Source organism: Muscardinus avellanarius (assembly GCF_963383645.1).
Source record: "Muscardinus avellanarius genome assembly, chromosome: 9".
NCBI lineage: Eukaryota > Metazoa > Chordata > Mammalia > Rodentia > Gliridae > Muscardinus > Muscardinus avellanarius.
In genome coordinates this window covers 92,872,940-92,887,048 of record NC_137795.1, presented here as the reverse complement: position 1 = coordinate 92,887,048, position 14,109 = coordinate 92,872,940, and the positions used below count along the sequence as shown (strand labels likewise).

Genomic DNA, 14,109 nt, shown 5'->3' with positions numbered 1-14,109 from the left:
TTTGGGTATCTACAGTCCATATTCCATATCAGGGTAGATTTTTTCTGAAAAATAAGTAAATAAATGTATGATAGCTTCACTCCCCCCAAAAAAAGAAAAGAAAAATATATTCTCTGGTAAGAAAGAAAGAAAAAAGAAATATTGAACTGTTATCTTTTAGTCATCAAAAGCTTGGTATCAGACAAATGAAACTGTTTTGTGAGAGTATCATCGTTAATACTGGATAAATTGCTATAAAACCAGATGTCAACCACTAAGCCAAGCATGGGAAGGAGGCATGGGGAGGGAACAAGGTGGGGATCGGGTAGGGGCTAACCGGGCGATGTGTGCATATATGACTACAAAAGTACTTTCTTTATACCATTATGATGTATGAATACATTGCACCAATAAAAAATTAAAAAAATAAAGGAGAGAGAAAAAAATAAATAAATAAAATAAAATCTCCCCATATACTTCCCTACCCAAACTCTACCTCTTTTTTCACTTTAAGTGTTCCATTCCCAATATTCTCCTTTAAAGCACTCTCCACACGGATCTTGTTTTCTGGTGGGTTCCTCAGAAACCATATTTTACAAAATACTATTAGGTATTATGTAGTCAAATACATTTTGGAAATCCGGGTTATACAAGTCGAAAGAGGTTTCCTAAATATAGACTTCCATGATCCTTTAATACATTAATATGCATGGTGGAGGGGAATGTCAAGACATAAAGAATATATTACTAGCATTTCTAAAATTTATTAAGTTACAGAACTTGTTTCCCACCCTTTTGATCCTCAGTATATATATGTATGTATATGTATATATGTACACATATAGGTATGTGTATGTATACATACACATATATACATATACATACATTCTTTTTTGGGGGGGTGGTACTGGGGTACTGGGCATGGAACCCTTTACCTCCAGGCTACACTCCCAGACCTATTTTATATTTTATTTGGGAACAGGGTCTCTTAAGCCAGCGAGGCTGGCTTCGAAACTGCGTAATCTTCCTGTCTCCGCCTCCCAAGCACGGGGATTACAAGCATGCGCCACCACACCCGGAGAAAAACAGGTTTTGAATTATGCTTTTTGGCAAGGGTTTTATACTTTTAAAAGAAAAAAAGAAAAAAATCAGAAAAGGTTCTCATAAGAAGCTTAAAATCTTTCATTTTCTTACCAACAAATTATTGTTGTCAAATGTAACACAATATTTTTTCCTTGTTATTACTTGGTGCTAAGTTGTGAGTTCCCATGCTTCTCAAGGCTAAATTCTCAGCACATAAAGGACTGGCTACTACCATAAAGACCAAGGTTGTATACCTTATTTCATAGCTTGAAAGCAGGTAAAATAAATCTAAGAAGCAGCCAAATATAAGACTATTTATACTAAGGAGTACAGCAAAAACAAAAAGAATAAAGACTACATAACTAAAAGAATGTAAATACTGTATTGCCCAAAGGAAACCTATTACTAGTCACATTAGACCTCAGGCCAACAATTTACAATACTAGTGCAAACATTAAGTAAAACAAAACAATATCATAAAAACAAAGAAACACATAAATACACACATAGTCTTATCAAGGCATTTCTAAGAGTCCTGATGAAAAGTTTCCTGAAAAGGTGTTTTAGGAAGAACGGGGGTTTACATGTTTAATGCCATGCAGAATAAAAAAGACCATCCATGACATGGTATCTAGTTCACATTCATGACACAAATTGAGTGACACGTGTAATCTTCCTGTCTGAGAATACGCAACCCAAAATAATACTGATGAAAACTAATCTTTAAAGAGTTTTCAAACATGAAATATTGATGGACTTCTACTACAAGACCAGATGGAATACCAGGACTAACAAACCAACCAATAAAACAGGCTTCAGAACATTGGACGTTGAAGCCGTTAGTTTCCAAGGCCATAATGGAGAGGAGAGAGAGCTCCAGAGAACTCTGGAGGCCAGCAGAGGGCTTTCCGGAGTCCTCAGCTAGGTACTGACCAGCACCTGTACAGAGGTAACTACCCAGGTGGGGAAAAGAGGGACCTGAAAAGATTAGGATAAAGATCTGAGCCGGGCGTGGCGGCACACGCTTGTAATCCCAGCATTTGGGAGGCTGAGACCAGAGGATCGTGGTTCGCAGACAGCCTCAGCTACTTAGTGAGGCCCTCTGCAACTCGGTGAGATCCTGTTTCAAAATAAAGAATAAAAAATAGGGCAGGGGCTGTAGCTTGGAGGTCAAATGCCCCTGGGTTCCAGCCCCAGACCCGCAAAAAAAAAAAAAAAGAAAAAAAAAAAAAAGATCTGAACTCACACAGGGCCAGAGATAGTGCCTATTTTCCCAGCCAGTGAAAAGTCATACTTCAGAGCACTGGGCGGAGTAACCAAAAGAATTTTGACAGAACTGTGAAAGAAAATTAACCCTAGAGTAAATGTTGTTCTGCTCCTAAAAGATCTGAAAAGACCAAACTGCTCCTAAGTATCTAACGGAATCCCAGAACAAATCTCTAGAATACAAAAATACCCAAAGCCAGTACCCAACAAGGTAAATTGTACAGTGTCTAGCCTCCAATCGAAAAGTACAAGACCAAGAAAAGTACAAGAAATATTAAAGAGGGAAAATTAATGGAAATTATTTTCCATTACTATTAATTTCCAATGGAAATTAACCCAGAAATGACACACCTAATCAAATTAGTAGCAAAGACATACCTGTATTTCATGTGTTCAAGAAGCTAGAAGCTCAGCTGGGCGCGGTGGCACACGCTTGTAATCCCAGCACTCGGGAGGCTGAGCTGGAGGATCAAAGTTTGCAGACAGCCTCAGCTACTTAGTGAGACCCTCTGCAACTCAGTGAGACCCGGTTTCAAAATAAAGAATAAAAAATAGGGCAGGAGGTGTAGCTCGGAGGTCGAATGCCCCTGGCTTCCATCCCCAGACCCGCAAAAAAAAAAAAAAAAAAGAAGAAGAAGAAGCTATAAGCTTAAAGATGTAAGCAATGAAAGATGTTTTTTAAAAACCAAGTAAAACTTGCAGAGATGAAACTATAATCTAAGATGAAAACTATGTTAGATATAGGATTAATAACAGAAACCGCAAAGACTAATGAATTTAAATGCATGGCAATGAAGATTATATATAACACAAGAGTAAGAGAAAAAAGAATCGGGAAAAATGAACATTGGCATTCTGTACTGTATGTAAGACACAACTGATCTAAAATACTGAAGATAAAAATCTACCACCTATACACTGAAATCTATCTTTTAAAAAAACTCCCATGAACTACAGAAGAAATAAACGAAGATACTCCTCCTTTCATTGATCAGAAGGCTCAATATTATTGTCAATCCCTCTGTACTGATCAATATATTTATTGATCAATATATTCATCGACCTCGGCTCTCTCTCACCAACACACGAGCCTCGACACTTGCTAGGGCTGGACCCCGGCATTTAGTGCATTGGGTAGAGTACCCAGAATCCCAGCAGGCTTTATTGCAAAAATCAGCTCATCCTAAAATCCTTATGGAAATGCAAAGAATATAGGATATCCGAAACAACTTTGAAAAAGAATAAAGTTCAGTGGCTCACCCTGCCTGTCTTCAAGACTTACAAAAGTAACAATCGAGCCAGTGTGGTATGTCATAAGGATAAATGAACATAATCGGAACAGACTACAGAGTCAGGAAATAGACCCAAAGAGCCAAGGTGACCCACAGACTTCATGGTGAAGGTACAAAAGAAAACTCGGTGAAGATGGGAGCCACTTTTTAAGAAATTAAATTGGAACTGGATATCCTTACACACAGAATAGAAATCTACTAGGAAAAAAAATTAAAAGGGAGAGAATATTCTAGGATGTTGGAAGTGTTCTGTATCTTCATCTGGGTGTATACATTTTACCTCAAAATGGAGGACAAATTAAAAACATTCATATAAAAAAGAGAAATAAATCTAGGTTTAGGTTCACTTCATATGATGATAACTCACAGAGCATAGAATTTGGGATAATTTTACATTCATCGTCACATTTTTCTGCACTCCCATTGATTGAGTTCTCTATCATGAGGGTAACATTTTCGTAACAATACAGTAACTTTTATTTTAAAATGGAAGCAAAGGTATTAGTGGTTAATTCTGGATAAAGAGAACAAGGTAAATACTTTTTCTTCTCTGTAATTTTCTGTATATTTTTCCTCTCTTCACTTAAAACTATACTTATATGAGTCCTTTAACTTGCTTCCTGGTAATCTACTTTGTCTTGCAACCTAATAAATATTTTCTATGTTATGTGTGTTTGAACGTTGTTATAAGTACAATTATTAAACCCTTGTATATACAAGGATCCATACAAAAACCAGAAAAAGGAAAGGAGGGAATATTCTGGGAAATGACTGGGCAGTGTTCTTTTATGACTCTACTAGCTCTTTCTTAAATGTTATTTGGGGAGAGATCTTATTAACTTTTTTGGTGCGTTATAATCACACACCCTGCCGGCCGTGGTGGCGCACGCTTGTAATCCCCGTGCTTGGGAAGCTGAGACAGGAGGACCGCACGGGTTCGAAGCCAGCCTCAGCTACTTAGTGAGGCTCTCAGCAACTTAGTGAGACCCTGTTTCCAAATAAAATATATATTTTTTTTTTTTAAAAAAAAAGGTCTGGGAGTATAGCCCGGAGGTAGAAAGCCTCTGGGTTCCACCCCCAGTACCACCAAAAAATAATAATAATAATAAGCACATACTCTGGTGATACACACACACACACACACACACACACCACGTGGTTTGCTCCTCCCTCGCCCGCACTTCCCCACCTGTACGCGATCCTCAGATTCAGTGATACACTCACATAGGCACAGAATATTATTTGGTCTGTTTCCTTCCCGACACCTCCCTACCCTTCCCTCCACCCTCCTCAATCCCCTTCCCCCTTTCAATACCCTACTGACTTCTCTCCTTTCCATGAAGTCTTTTTCTTTCCTTTTTTTTCCTCTCTAGCTTCCACATACAAGAAAAAATGTGCAGTTTGGTTTTCTGATGTCTTAAAATATACCCCAGCCCTGATAAGTTGCTGAGGGCCTTGGTAAGATGCTGAGGCTGTCCATGAACCTGCGTTCCTCCTGTCTCAGCCTCCCAACTACTGGAATTACAAGTGTGGGCCACCACACCTGGCTGAAACCACTCTTTTAATAAACTGGTACAATGTAATTTATATAAAGGACAATGAGGATATCTAAGCAAAGAGGTCCTGAGCCCTTTCATTTGCTTGTTTATATTCTATTTTATAGCCGGGCGTGGTGGCACAAGCTTGTAATCCCAGTACTTGGGAGGCTGAAACAGGAGGATTACAGTTTTGTGGCCAGCTTCAGCTACTTAGTGAGGCCCTGTCTCAAAATAAAGAATAAAATGTAGGGCTGGGAGTTTAACTCAGGAGTACAATCACCAGTACCACAAACTAATAATAATAATTTATTTTCTCGTTTAATCTATAAGTGCGTTATATTTTATGTGGGTTTGTACTTTGTATGTGTTATACATTCATAAGAATAAAGATATTTCAATCTAGCCCCTTTCATTGGATCTCAAATGATCAAATAACTGCCATCTTAATTTAGCCGCACAAGGTTTGCAGGCTATAAAGACAATATTCGGACATGGAATAAAATACCAGTCAACCTGGCATGGTATTTCTGGTGGAAAATTAACCTTATAACCTGGCTGTTCTCTGGCATTTTTTTGTTGTTGTTGCAATACTGGAGATGGAACCCATTGACATTCTACCTCCAAGCCACAACCCTAGCCCTATTTTTTTTTTATTCTTTATTTTGAAACAAGGTCTCACTAAGCTGCAGAGGGCCCCACTAAGTAGCTGAGACTGTCTGAGAACCGAGATCCTATTTTCTCAGCCTCCAAAATGCTGAGATTACAAGAGTGCACCACCACATCCAGCTTATTTTCATTTTTATTTTTTAGTATGATGTGTGTGTGTGTGTGTGTGTGTGTGTGTGTGTGTGTGTGTGTTTGGCGCACCACGGACTGAACCCAAGAGCATTCTACCTCTGAGGTACACCTCCAGCCCAATTTTCTACTTTATTTGGAAACAGGGACTCACTAAGTTTCTGAGGCTGGCCTTGAACTTGTGATCCTCCTGTCTCAGCCTCCCATGTACTGAGATTGTGAACATGAGCCACCACTCTCAGATAGGCAAATTTATTAAAGTCAAGTTTCTAACCAAAGAAGCTATAACTCCTGGAAATGAAATTTTACTGCCAAACTGTGCTGGATACTTTTATATCACCTTATCTTGTTTAATCCTCCCCAAAACCACGGCAGATCAAAAATATTATCCAATAGTATCCCATTTTACAAATGAGAAACTAAAGAAGTTTTAAGTAACTTTTCCAAGGTTACATGAGGAACATAAGTTTCTGTGTAACTACACCATACCACATTTCTCACCAAAGAGTATGACTACACCTAGTTATAAATAATAGTGTGAAAAACTTGACCACATCACAAAATATTAAAACTGTATGCCTCAAAGCCTTCAATAAGCTCCAATGTTCGCCGGGCGTGGTAGCGCACGCTTGTAATCCCAGCATTCGGGAGGCTGAGACCTGGAGGATCACGGTTCGCGGACAGCTTCAGCTCCTTAGTGAGGCCCTCTGTAACTCAGTGAGACCCGGTTTCAAAATAAAGAATAAAAAGAAATAGGGCAGGGGGTGTAGCTCGGAGGTCAAATACCCCTGGGTTCCATCCCCAGACCTGCAAAAAAATAAATAAATAAATAAATAAAATAAGCTCCAATGTTAACAGCCATACCTGGGGTTAGAAACCAAGACACTGGTCCCCCAAGATATTAATTCTGCATGCAGAACCAGGAAACCAAGACATTAATTCTGCATGCACAACCAGGAAATGGGAATTTTTCTGCCCCTGACTTCCACATCTGCTGGCAAATGTCCCGGGGCTTCCGGAAAGTTGTAAAGTGTTTGGTCTCAATATGCTAGTGCAATTTTCAAGCAATGCTGTCTTGTTAGTGCCAAGACTCTGCAAGGACACAAGAATAACTGGACACCCAAAACCCACCACGAGATGGGCTCAAGCAGAGAGGAGACGGTGCTAGGAACCACATTAACACCTGACACAGCTTCCAGGACTCACTCCGAGCACAGTGACCATGTTACTTTCCCGCCACCGACTCTGTCATGAACGTCAAAGCTGTTTGTTCAAAGCCCTGATCAAAGCCTGGACCCCTTCAACAAAGATGACTTTGAATTAACCGCAGGCTGACCGAAATACCTTCTGAGGAGGAAGGAAATTTAGCAGGTGTCTACAATAAAGAATTTTCAAAGTGTTTGAAATTCCACCTTCTGTGAAGGCATGAAAGTTGATCAAAATGTGCGCCTTCGACGGCCTTCCGCCCTCCCTGACAGCGCCAGCCAGCGTCTGTCTGCAAAGCCTCCGCTCCCAGGTTCCCAGAATGTCCTCCCAAGTCACGGCAGAAGTTTGTCTGCCCAATTAAACTGGCTATTCCGGGCCAGCTTACGAAGGAGAGGCAACGTTTAATTGGAAAGCAAATCACCTAACAGTATGCGGTAGACACATTTCCCAACTAAAAACCTGACAACTAAAAAAGATAAATAAATAAAACCTTCCAAAATGCCAACTTGCTTATTTCCCACATAGAGGCTGCCTCCTCCAACTTCACACCAAACAAAAAGAGAGAAGGGTGCTATTGAAAAGAAAGAAACTGCTGTGGGGGTGTGTGGGTGTGTGTGGGTGTGTGTGGGTGGGTGTGGGTGTGTGTGGGTGGGTCTAAAACTGCCCAAATTGTACATCAGCAGGTGATCAGGACTCTGTGCACCCAATTATTTCCCTTTTTTTTTGGGGGGGGGGGGGTTTACTGGGGGTGGAACCCAAGGGCTTTCTACCTTGGGCTATACTCCCAGACCTATTTTATACTTTATTTGGAAACAGGGTCTCACTAAGTTGCAGAGAGTCTCACTAAGTAGCAGAGGCTGGCTTTGAACCTGTGCAATCCTCCTGTCTCGGCCTCCCAAGTGCGGGGATTACAAGCCTGGCCACCACGCCCTGCTAATTATTTCCATTTAAAGGGCCAGTTGTGGCAGAGTTAGCAGTAGCTTCCAAAAGACCAAATCCCAAAGACCATCCAACTCCCTCCCTCCTCACTGGAGCCCTCTTCACAGGTGTGGAGCCCTCTTCTGGAAAGCCCTGCGCATCCACCTTTTGAAGCATCTGACTGTCCTGAAATTTTTCTTTTCAGCAATTTTTAAATGATGAAAAATACTTATGTATGAGTCTCAAGTTACTTAAAATATCAATCTATCCAATATAATACTTGTATTATGATTAGACAATATTTCACTTTTAAGCTATTTTGGCTTTTAAATGCTTTAAAGTGATAGACTATCACACTAATAAAATACATAGTCACAGCTGGGTGTGGTGGCGCACGCTTATAATTCCAGTGCTTGGGAGTCTGAGGCAGAAGGATCACACAGGTTCAAAGCCAGCCTCAAGTACTTAGTGAGGCTCTCAGCAACTTAGTGAGACCGTTTCCAAATAAAGTATAAAATAGGTCTGGGAGTATGGCCTGGAGGTAGACAGCCCCTGGGTTCTACCCCCAGTACCACCAAAAAATATAAATAAAAATAAATAAAATACATAGTCACCATTTCATTATTTAGCACCATGGCAGAAAATAGTGATGAGATTTAGATAGTTCCTTTGCTATACCTATTCTGTCCTTACACTTATCTGCCAGTAGGTTCGTGTTCTCTCTCTCTCTCTCTCTCTCTCTCTCTCTCTCTCTCTCTCTCTCTCTCTCTTTCCAGTATTAAAAGAAAACTACAGCAAGCTGGGCATGGTGTCACAGACCTGTAATCCCAGTAGATGGAAGGCTGAGACAGAAAGATTGCATTTTTGAGGATAGTCTCAGCAAGTAGTGAAATTCTCATCAACCTAGTGAGATCCAGTTTCAAAATAAAATAAGGCTTCAGGTGAGTAGCTCAGAGGTATAATGCCCCTGGGTTCAAGGCTCGGTAGGACAGGGGAAAAAAAAAAAAAAGAAAGAAAGAAAAAAAGGGAGAAAAAAAGAAAAAAGATTACCACAATGATAAATGCTGTTCTAATTGTTAGAAATACCATATTTTAAAAAATATGAAGTATAATAATATATAATGTATATAATACAGGATAAAAATTATATATCTAGCCAGGTGTGGTGGCACATGCCTGTAATCCCAGTACTTGGGAGGCTCAAACAGAAAGATCAAAGGTTTGAGCACAGACTCAGCAATGTAGTGAAAATTTCAGCAACCTAGCAAAAGATCCTGTTTCAAAATAAAAATAGGAGCTGAGTGTGGTGGCATAGGCTTGTAATCCCAGCATTTGGGAGGCGAATACTAGAGGATCGTGGTTGGAGGACAGCCTCAGCTACTTAGCGAGGCCCTTCACAACTCAGTGAGACCATTTCAAAAAAAAGAAAAATTTAAAAAAACTCCAAAGGCCGGACGTGTAATCCCCGTGCTTGAGAGGCAGAGACAAGAGGATCGTGCAGGTTCGAAGCCAGCCTCGCTGGCTTAAGAGACCCTGTTTCCAAATAAAAATATAAAAATAGGTGTCTGGGAGCGTAGCCCGGAGGTAGAAGGGTTTCTAGGAACCCCAGTAACACACACACACACACACACACACACACACACCCCAAAGACCTGGGTAGCTCGGACATATAATACCCCTGGGTTCCATCCCCAGTACCACAAAAATAAATAAATGCAATAAAAATAGGGATGGGTTATAACTCAGTGGTAGCATGCCCCTTGGTTCAATTCAAGAAGGGAGGGAAGAAATTACATGTTTACATATGTGAGAAGGAGGATTTAAGGAGAATTTTAACATTATTCAAAAAAGAAAAACAATTTCTCACTGACATAAAGTACTGATCAAACTTTCAAAAGACAGTGGACTGTCCCACTAACATAACTGATTTTGTGACAAAATGACAAGAAGCCATGAAAGAGATCTGGCACATACCAGGTATGTCTTCATGAATGCTCAGACTTTCTAAATATAAGCCTCATTTTGAGGCGTCTTGCCAAAGCAACCAGTAAAAATAAAGAGTCTTTGAGAGAGAATTTGAGAAAAGGTTAAGGATTGGAGGAGGTCATCAAAGTTGCCATTTTTTCTACAAGGAATTAAGAATAATCAATACAATGTTACAAGAAGGGTAACACACAGCATACAAGATAGAGACACAAAGTAGCTACTTCAGTTGTAGCACAGTTTACTAGCAAGAAATATACTCTATTCTTTCCCATGGGGCACTCCCCTCACCCCAAATCCTAAATACCAAAGTAATTCTACCATTCTCTCTTCAATCTATACTACTGTTTATGAAATTTAAGCCACAAGAAAATTCAAAAGCACACCAGAAACAGAGAGTTATCGATATTCTCACTCCAATCCCAACATTTTTCTTCACTCAAAGAAATTTTTTTTTTTTTTTTCGGGTTTGGGGATGGAACCCAGGGGCATCTGATCTCCGAGCTATACCCCCTGTCCTATTTTTCATTCTTTATTTTGAAACAGGGTCTCGCTAAGTTACAGAGGGCCTAAGTAGCTGAGGCTATCCGCGAACTGTCATCCTCCGCTCTCAGCCTCCCGAAAGCTGGGATTACAAGTGTGCCACCACGCCCGGCTTCAAAGAAATCTTGAAATGCAAACACCAACACTACAGCAGCAACAACATCCATTCACACAATCATATGTAACCATGAAATCCAATCTTCATTAAACTTCATTAAGCTTGGCCAAAATGTTAGATCTGGGCACTCCCTAATACCACACAATATTATAAAAAAAAAAAAAAAGAAGAAGTGTTATTCAAATGCTCTGGGGAGGTCAAGGTCAAGGAAGAAAAATGAAAACAGTAATACACAACAAAAGCCCAAGTTAAAAAAAATAAATAAACAGGGCCAAATCATGGTGATAAAATGAGGTCGTATGGCTCAGAATATGGGATGGCTGGATGCCCACAAAATCTTACTGCAGGCCATCCAGCAGGAGATCCCACGCAGGGAACAGAAAGGAACCGTACACCAAAAGCAAAGTATGTTTCTGAGTCAGTATCAGAATTTTTAAAAAAAAGAGCTTTAGGTTGGTTTCCATGCCATTTTCAAATACCAGACATTGAGTGTATATATAACTGACATTGAAGAAAATTGACATAAAGCATAAAAGAAAAGGGAACAACCTATAGGATCAAAAGATCCTTTGTAGCCGGGCGTGGTGGCGCACGCTTGTAATCCCCGCGCTTGGGAGGCTGAGACAGGAGGATCACACAGGTTCGAAGCCAGCCTCAGCTACTTACTGAGGCTCTTGGCAACTCAGTGAGACCCTGTTTCCAAATAAAATAGGAAATAGGTCTGGGAGTGTAGCCCGGAGGTAGAAAGCCCCTGGGTTCTACCCCCAATACCACCAAAAAAAAAAAAAAATCCTTTGTAAAGAGTGGCCACCTTCCCCAAGCCCCAGTCCAATTCCTTTGGAAGTGACCACTCTTTCCACAACATCCCTGCATTCCCGTAACATTTCATTTATCTCTTCTCTTACAGCTAGTATGCATAGTTTGTCCTCACGGGTAATATTGTATCTGATTTGTCTTTGCAAAACTCAGGGCGCTCACTCACTCACTGAGCAACATTTGCTAGGTATGTATGTATTAAGTGCCAGACAACGTACCACAAAATAACAATACTCAGTGCTTACATGAGTGTTGATTGTAAAGGTGAGACTAATACATTTTTTTAAAGACTACAAACAAGGTCAGGCATTATAATTCTAGACAATTGAAATGGGGAACTACAGATATTGTAGCTGGAGTGTTAGTCTCATGAGTCAAACCAAGAATGTGGACCACAGAACAGTTTCCTCCATGAGGAAATCCAATGTACCTCATAAGTACATTAACTACTTCCATAGAGGAGAATTATTCTCTTAATTGTAAAAGGAAATTGACAGACTTAACAGGCAGATCTTGGCCTTGAGTTCGTCCTAAATAAGATCCAGAAGAAACTTATCAGTACATGAGTGGCGAGCTGTTTTAAATTGCTTAGTACCTGATTCTGAGGGATCCCGGGTTTTAAAAAGATCATCAGAACATTCCCAGAGGCCTCCAAGAACTTAAACAAAAGTTCAACATAAGTGGGGGAAAGGAGCAGGAAGTGGATGTGTGTCTCACTAAAAAATATCCGAGTAGAAACTCAAGAGCCAACCATTTAATCACATGTCACAATACACTATATTTGTGTTGCTTTCAATCCTGACCTGACAGTGCCCAATGTATTTCACTTGAAGAAAAAGAAAAAAAGAAAAAGAAAAGAAAAAGTGAGGGGAGACCTAAAAGTTTCACCACTTCGACTCTTACCCTAATATGGGGGCGTGGTGCAAGGAGGTGTCTTTGAAACTTGTTCTGTTTCTTAAGGAACAGAGCTAGGAAGACAGGAAAGGGCAGAACCAAAGTTAAAAATAGATGTGTGCCTTCAAACCCTCAGTCCTCCTCCCAGCTCGCAGCTGATTCTCGTATTTGCCACTCACAGGTGGTGGAGAGAGATCAGAGTCGGACGGTGTGCAGCTCGTGACTGGAGTCTCCGGACTTCGGGGCCTGACACCCACAAGTCCAGGAAACTAGGCGCCCTTCTCAGAGAGCGCGGCTGCAGGCAACCAATCAACGGATGAATGAACACACCCTCACCTGGCTTTCTCTACCAAACCCAAGGAGCGTGCTGTTAGGGCCCGGGGATCCTGGAGATCTCTACCCCTGAAGACAAGATTGTGAGGCTGAGCTCCTCCCTCACCCTAATCCCAACCCCAGAGAAAGAGGGGAACTGATAGGGCCAAACAGGGGTAACTGCTGGGGCCTAGGAAGGGGCTGGGAGGAGGCTAGGAGGGAAGGGAAGGGTGAGCAGGGTGGGACCCAGCTTACCCTCTCCCTCCCACAGCGGAGGTGGAGCCGCTGCCCCCGTCCCGGACCCTGCCTCCAGCCTCCCTCACCTGATCACAGAGATGAGCAGCCCCGAGGGGTCTTTGCTTTTGCTGACAGTGCTCCTGTATTTCCCACTAGCGGCTTCTGACGCCATCTTGGTAAGGGAAGAGCCGGCGGGCTTGACAGAACAAGTCTAGCGTCGACTCCGAATTTGAACACGCTGGAGTCTCCACCAATAGGAGAAGGGAAACCCAAAGGCACTGAAATGGAGTATCCAATCACTGAAGCAAGAAGGCGGGACTTAGGCAGCAAGTCCCGAAGCCGGGGCATTAGTGTTCGTTCTAAGCACTCTGGGAATTGTAGTTCTCTTTCTAGGCTCTTTGGCCCCTGGGGAAAATAAACCAGTGGCAATTTCAGTCTGGTAGTATCTTCATTTATATCTTCAGACCTCGAGCTTTCTTCAGTTTCCTTGCTTCTATCAAGCTTTAATAAAAGTAAAGAACTTGATCAGGCTTTTAGTCAAATATATCCGAAGATGCCAAACTGTATAAGTGAAGGTGTGCATCTAAATGGAAGCACACTTGTAATCCCAGCATTTGGGAGGCTGAGACAGGAGGATCCGGGTTCCTGCACACCCTCAGCTGCTTAGTGAGGCCCTTTGCAACTCAGTGATACCCTGTTTCAAAATAAAGAATAAAAAATAGGACTGGGGTCATAGTTCAGAGGTAGAATGTCCCTGGGTTCAATTAAATAAATAAATAAATAAAAAATAAATAAATAAATAAATGGAAGGAGTTCTATACTTGATGCCTGTGTGCAAAGATTTTACTTTAAAAGTGATTTATGAAAATGCAATCAAATGCAAAACGTAATGAGCACAGAAATGTTTTTCCTTGTTTTCTAAAACTAAATGTTTCTACATTGTTTTAAGTGTGAGTTAATTCTGTCCAGTGTTCCTGTATTTCCAGATAATCTGGGGGAGAGGGAATCACACAGGATCATCCAAATGAATAGATAAAGAAAGGAATATGACTAAAACCAAAACTGCCGAAACTAAAGATTCCTGTTCTCTCCAAGCTAAATAAAACACAGTCACAATGAACATTTTTTA

At 40.9% G+C, this 14,109-nt stretch overlaps 1 protein-coding gene across 1 annotated transcript in view; it reads right to left on the bottom strand.

Moving 5' to 3' along the window:
- EXOC4 (exocyst complex component 4) overlaps positions 1-13,152 on the bottom strand; it is a gene marked incomplete at both ends in the record, with an annotated part of 858,131 nt that extends 844,979 nt beyond the window's left edge. The window contains one exon of the mRNA XM_080701126.1: positions 13,067-13,152. Coding sequence (XP_080557252.1) covers positions 13,067-13,152 — 86 coding nt within the window. The remainder of the gene's footprint in view (positions 1-13,066) is intronic.
- Positions 13,153-14,109: the final 957 nt, after the last annotated feature.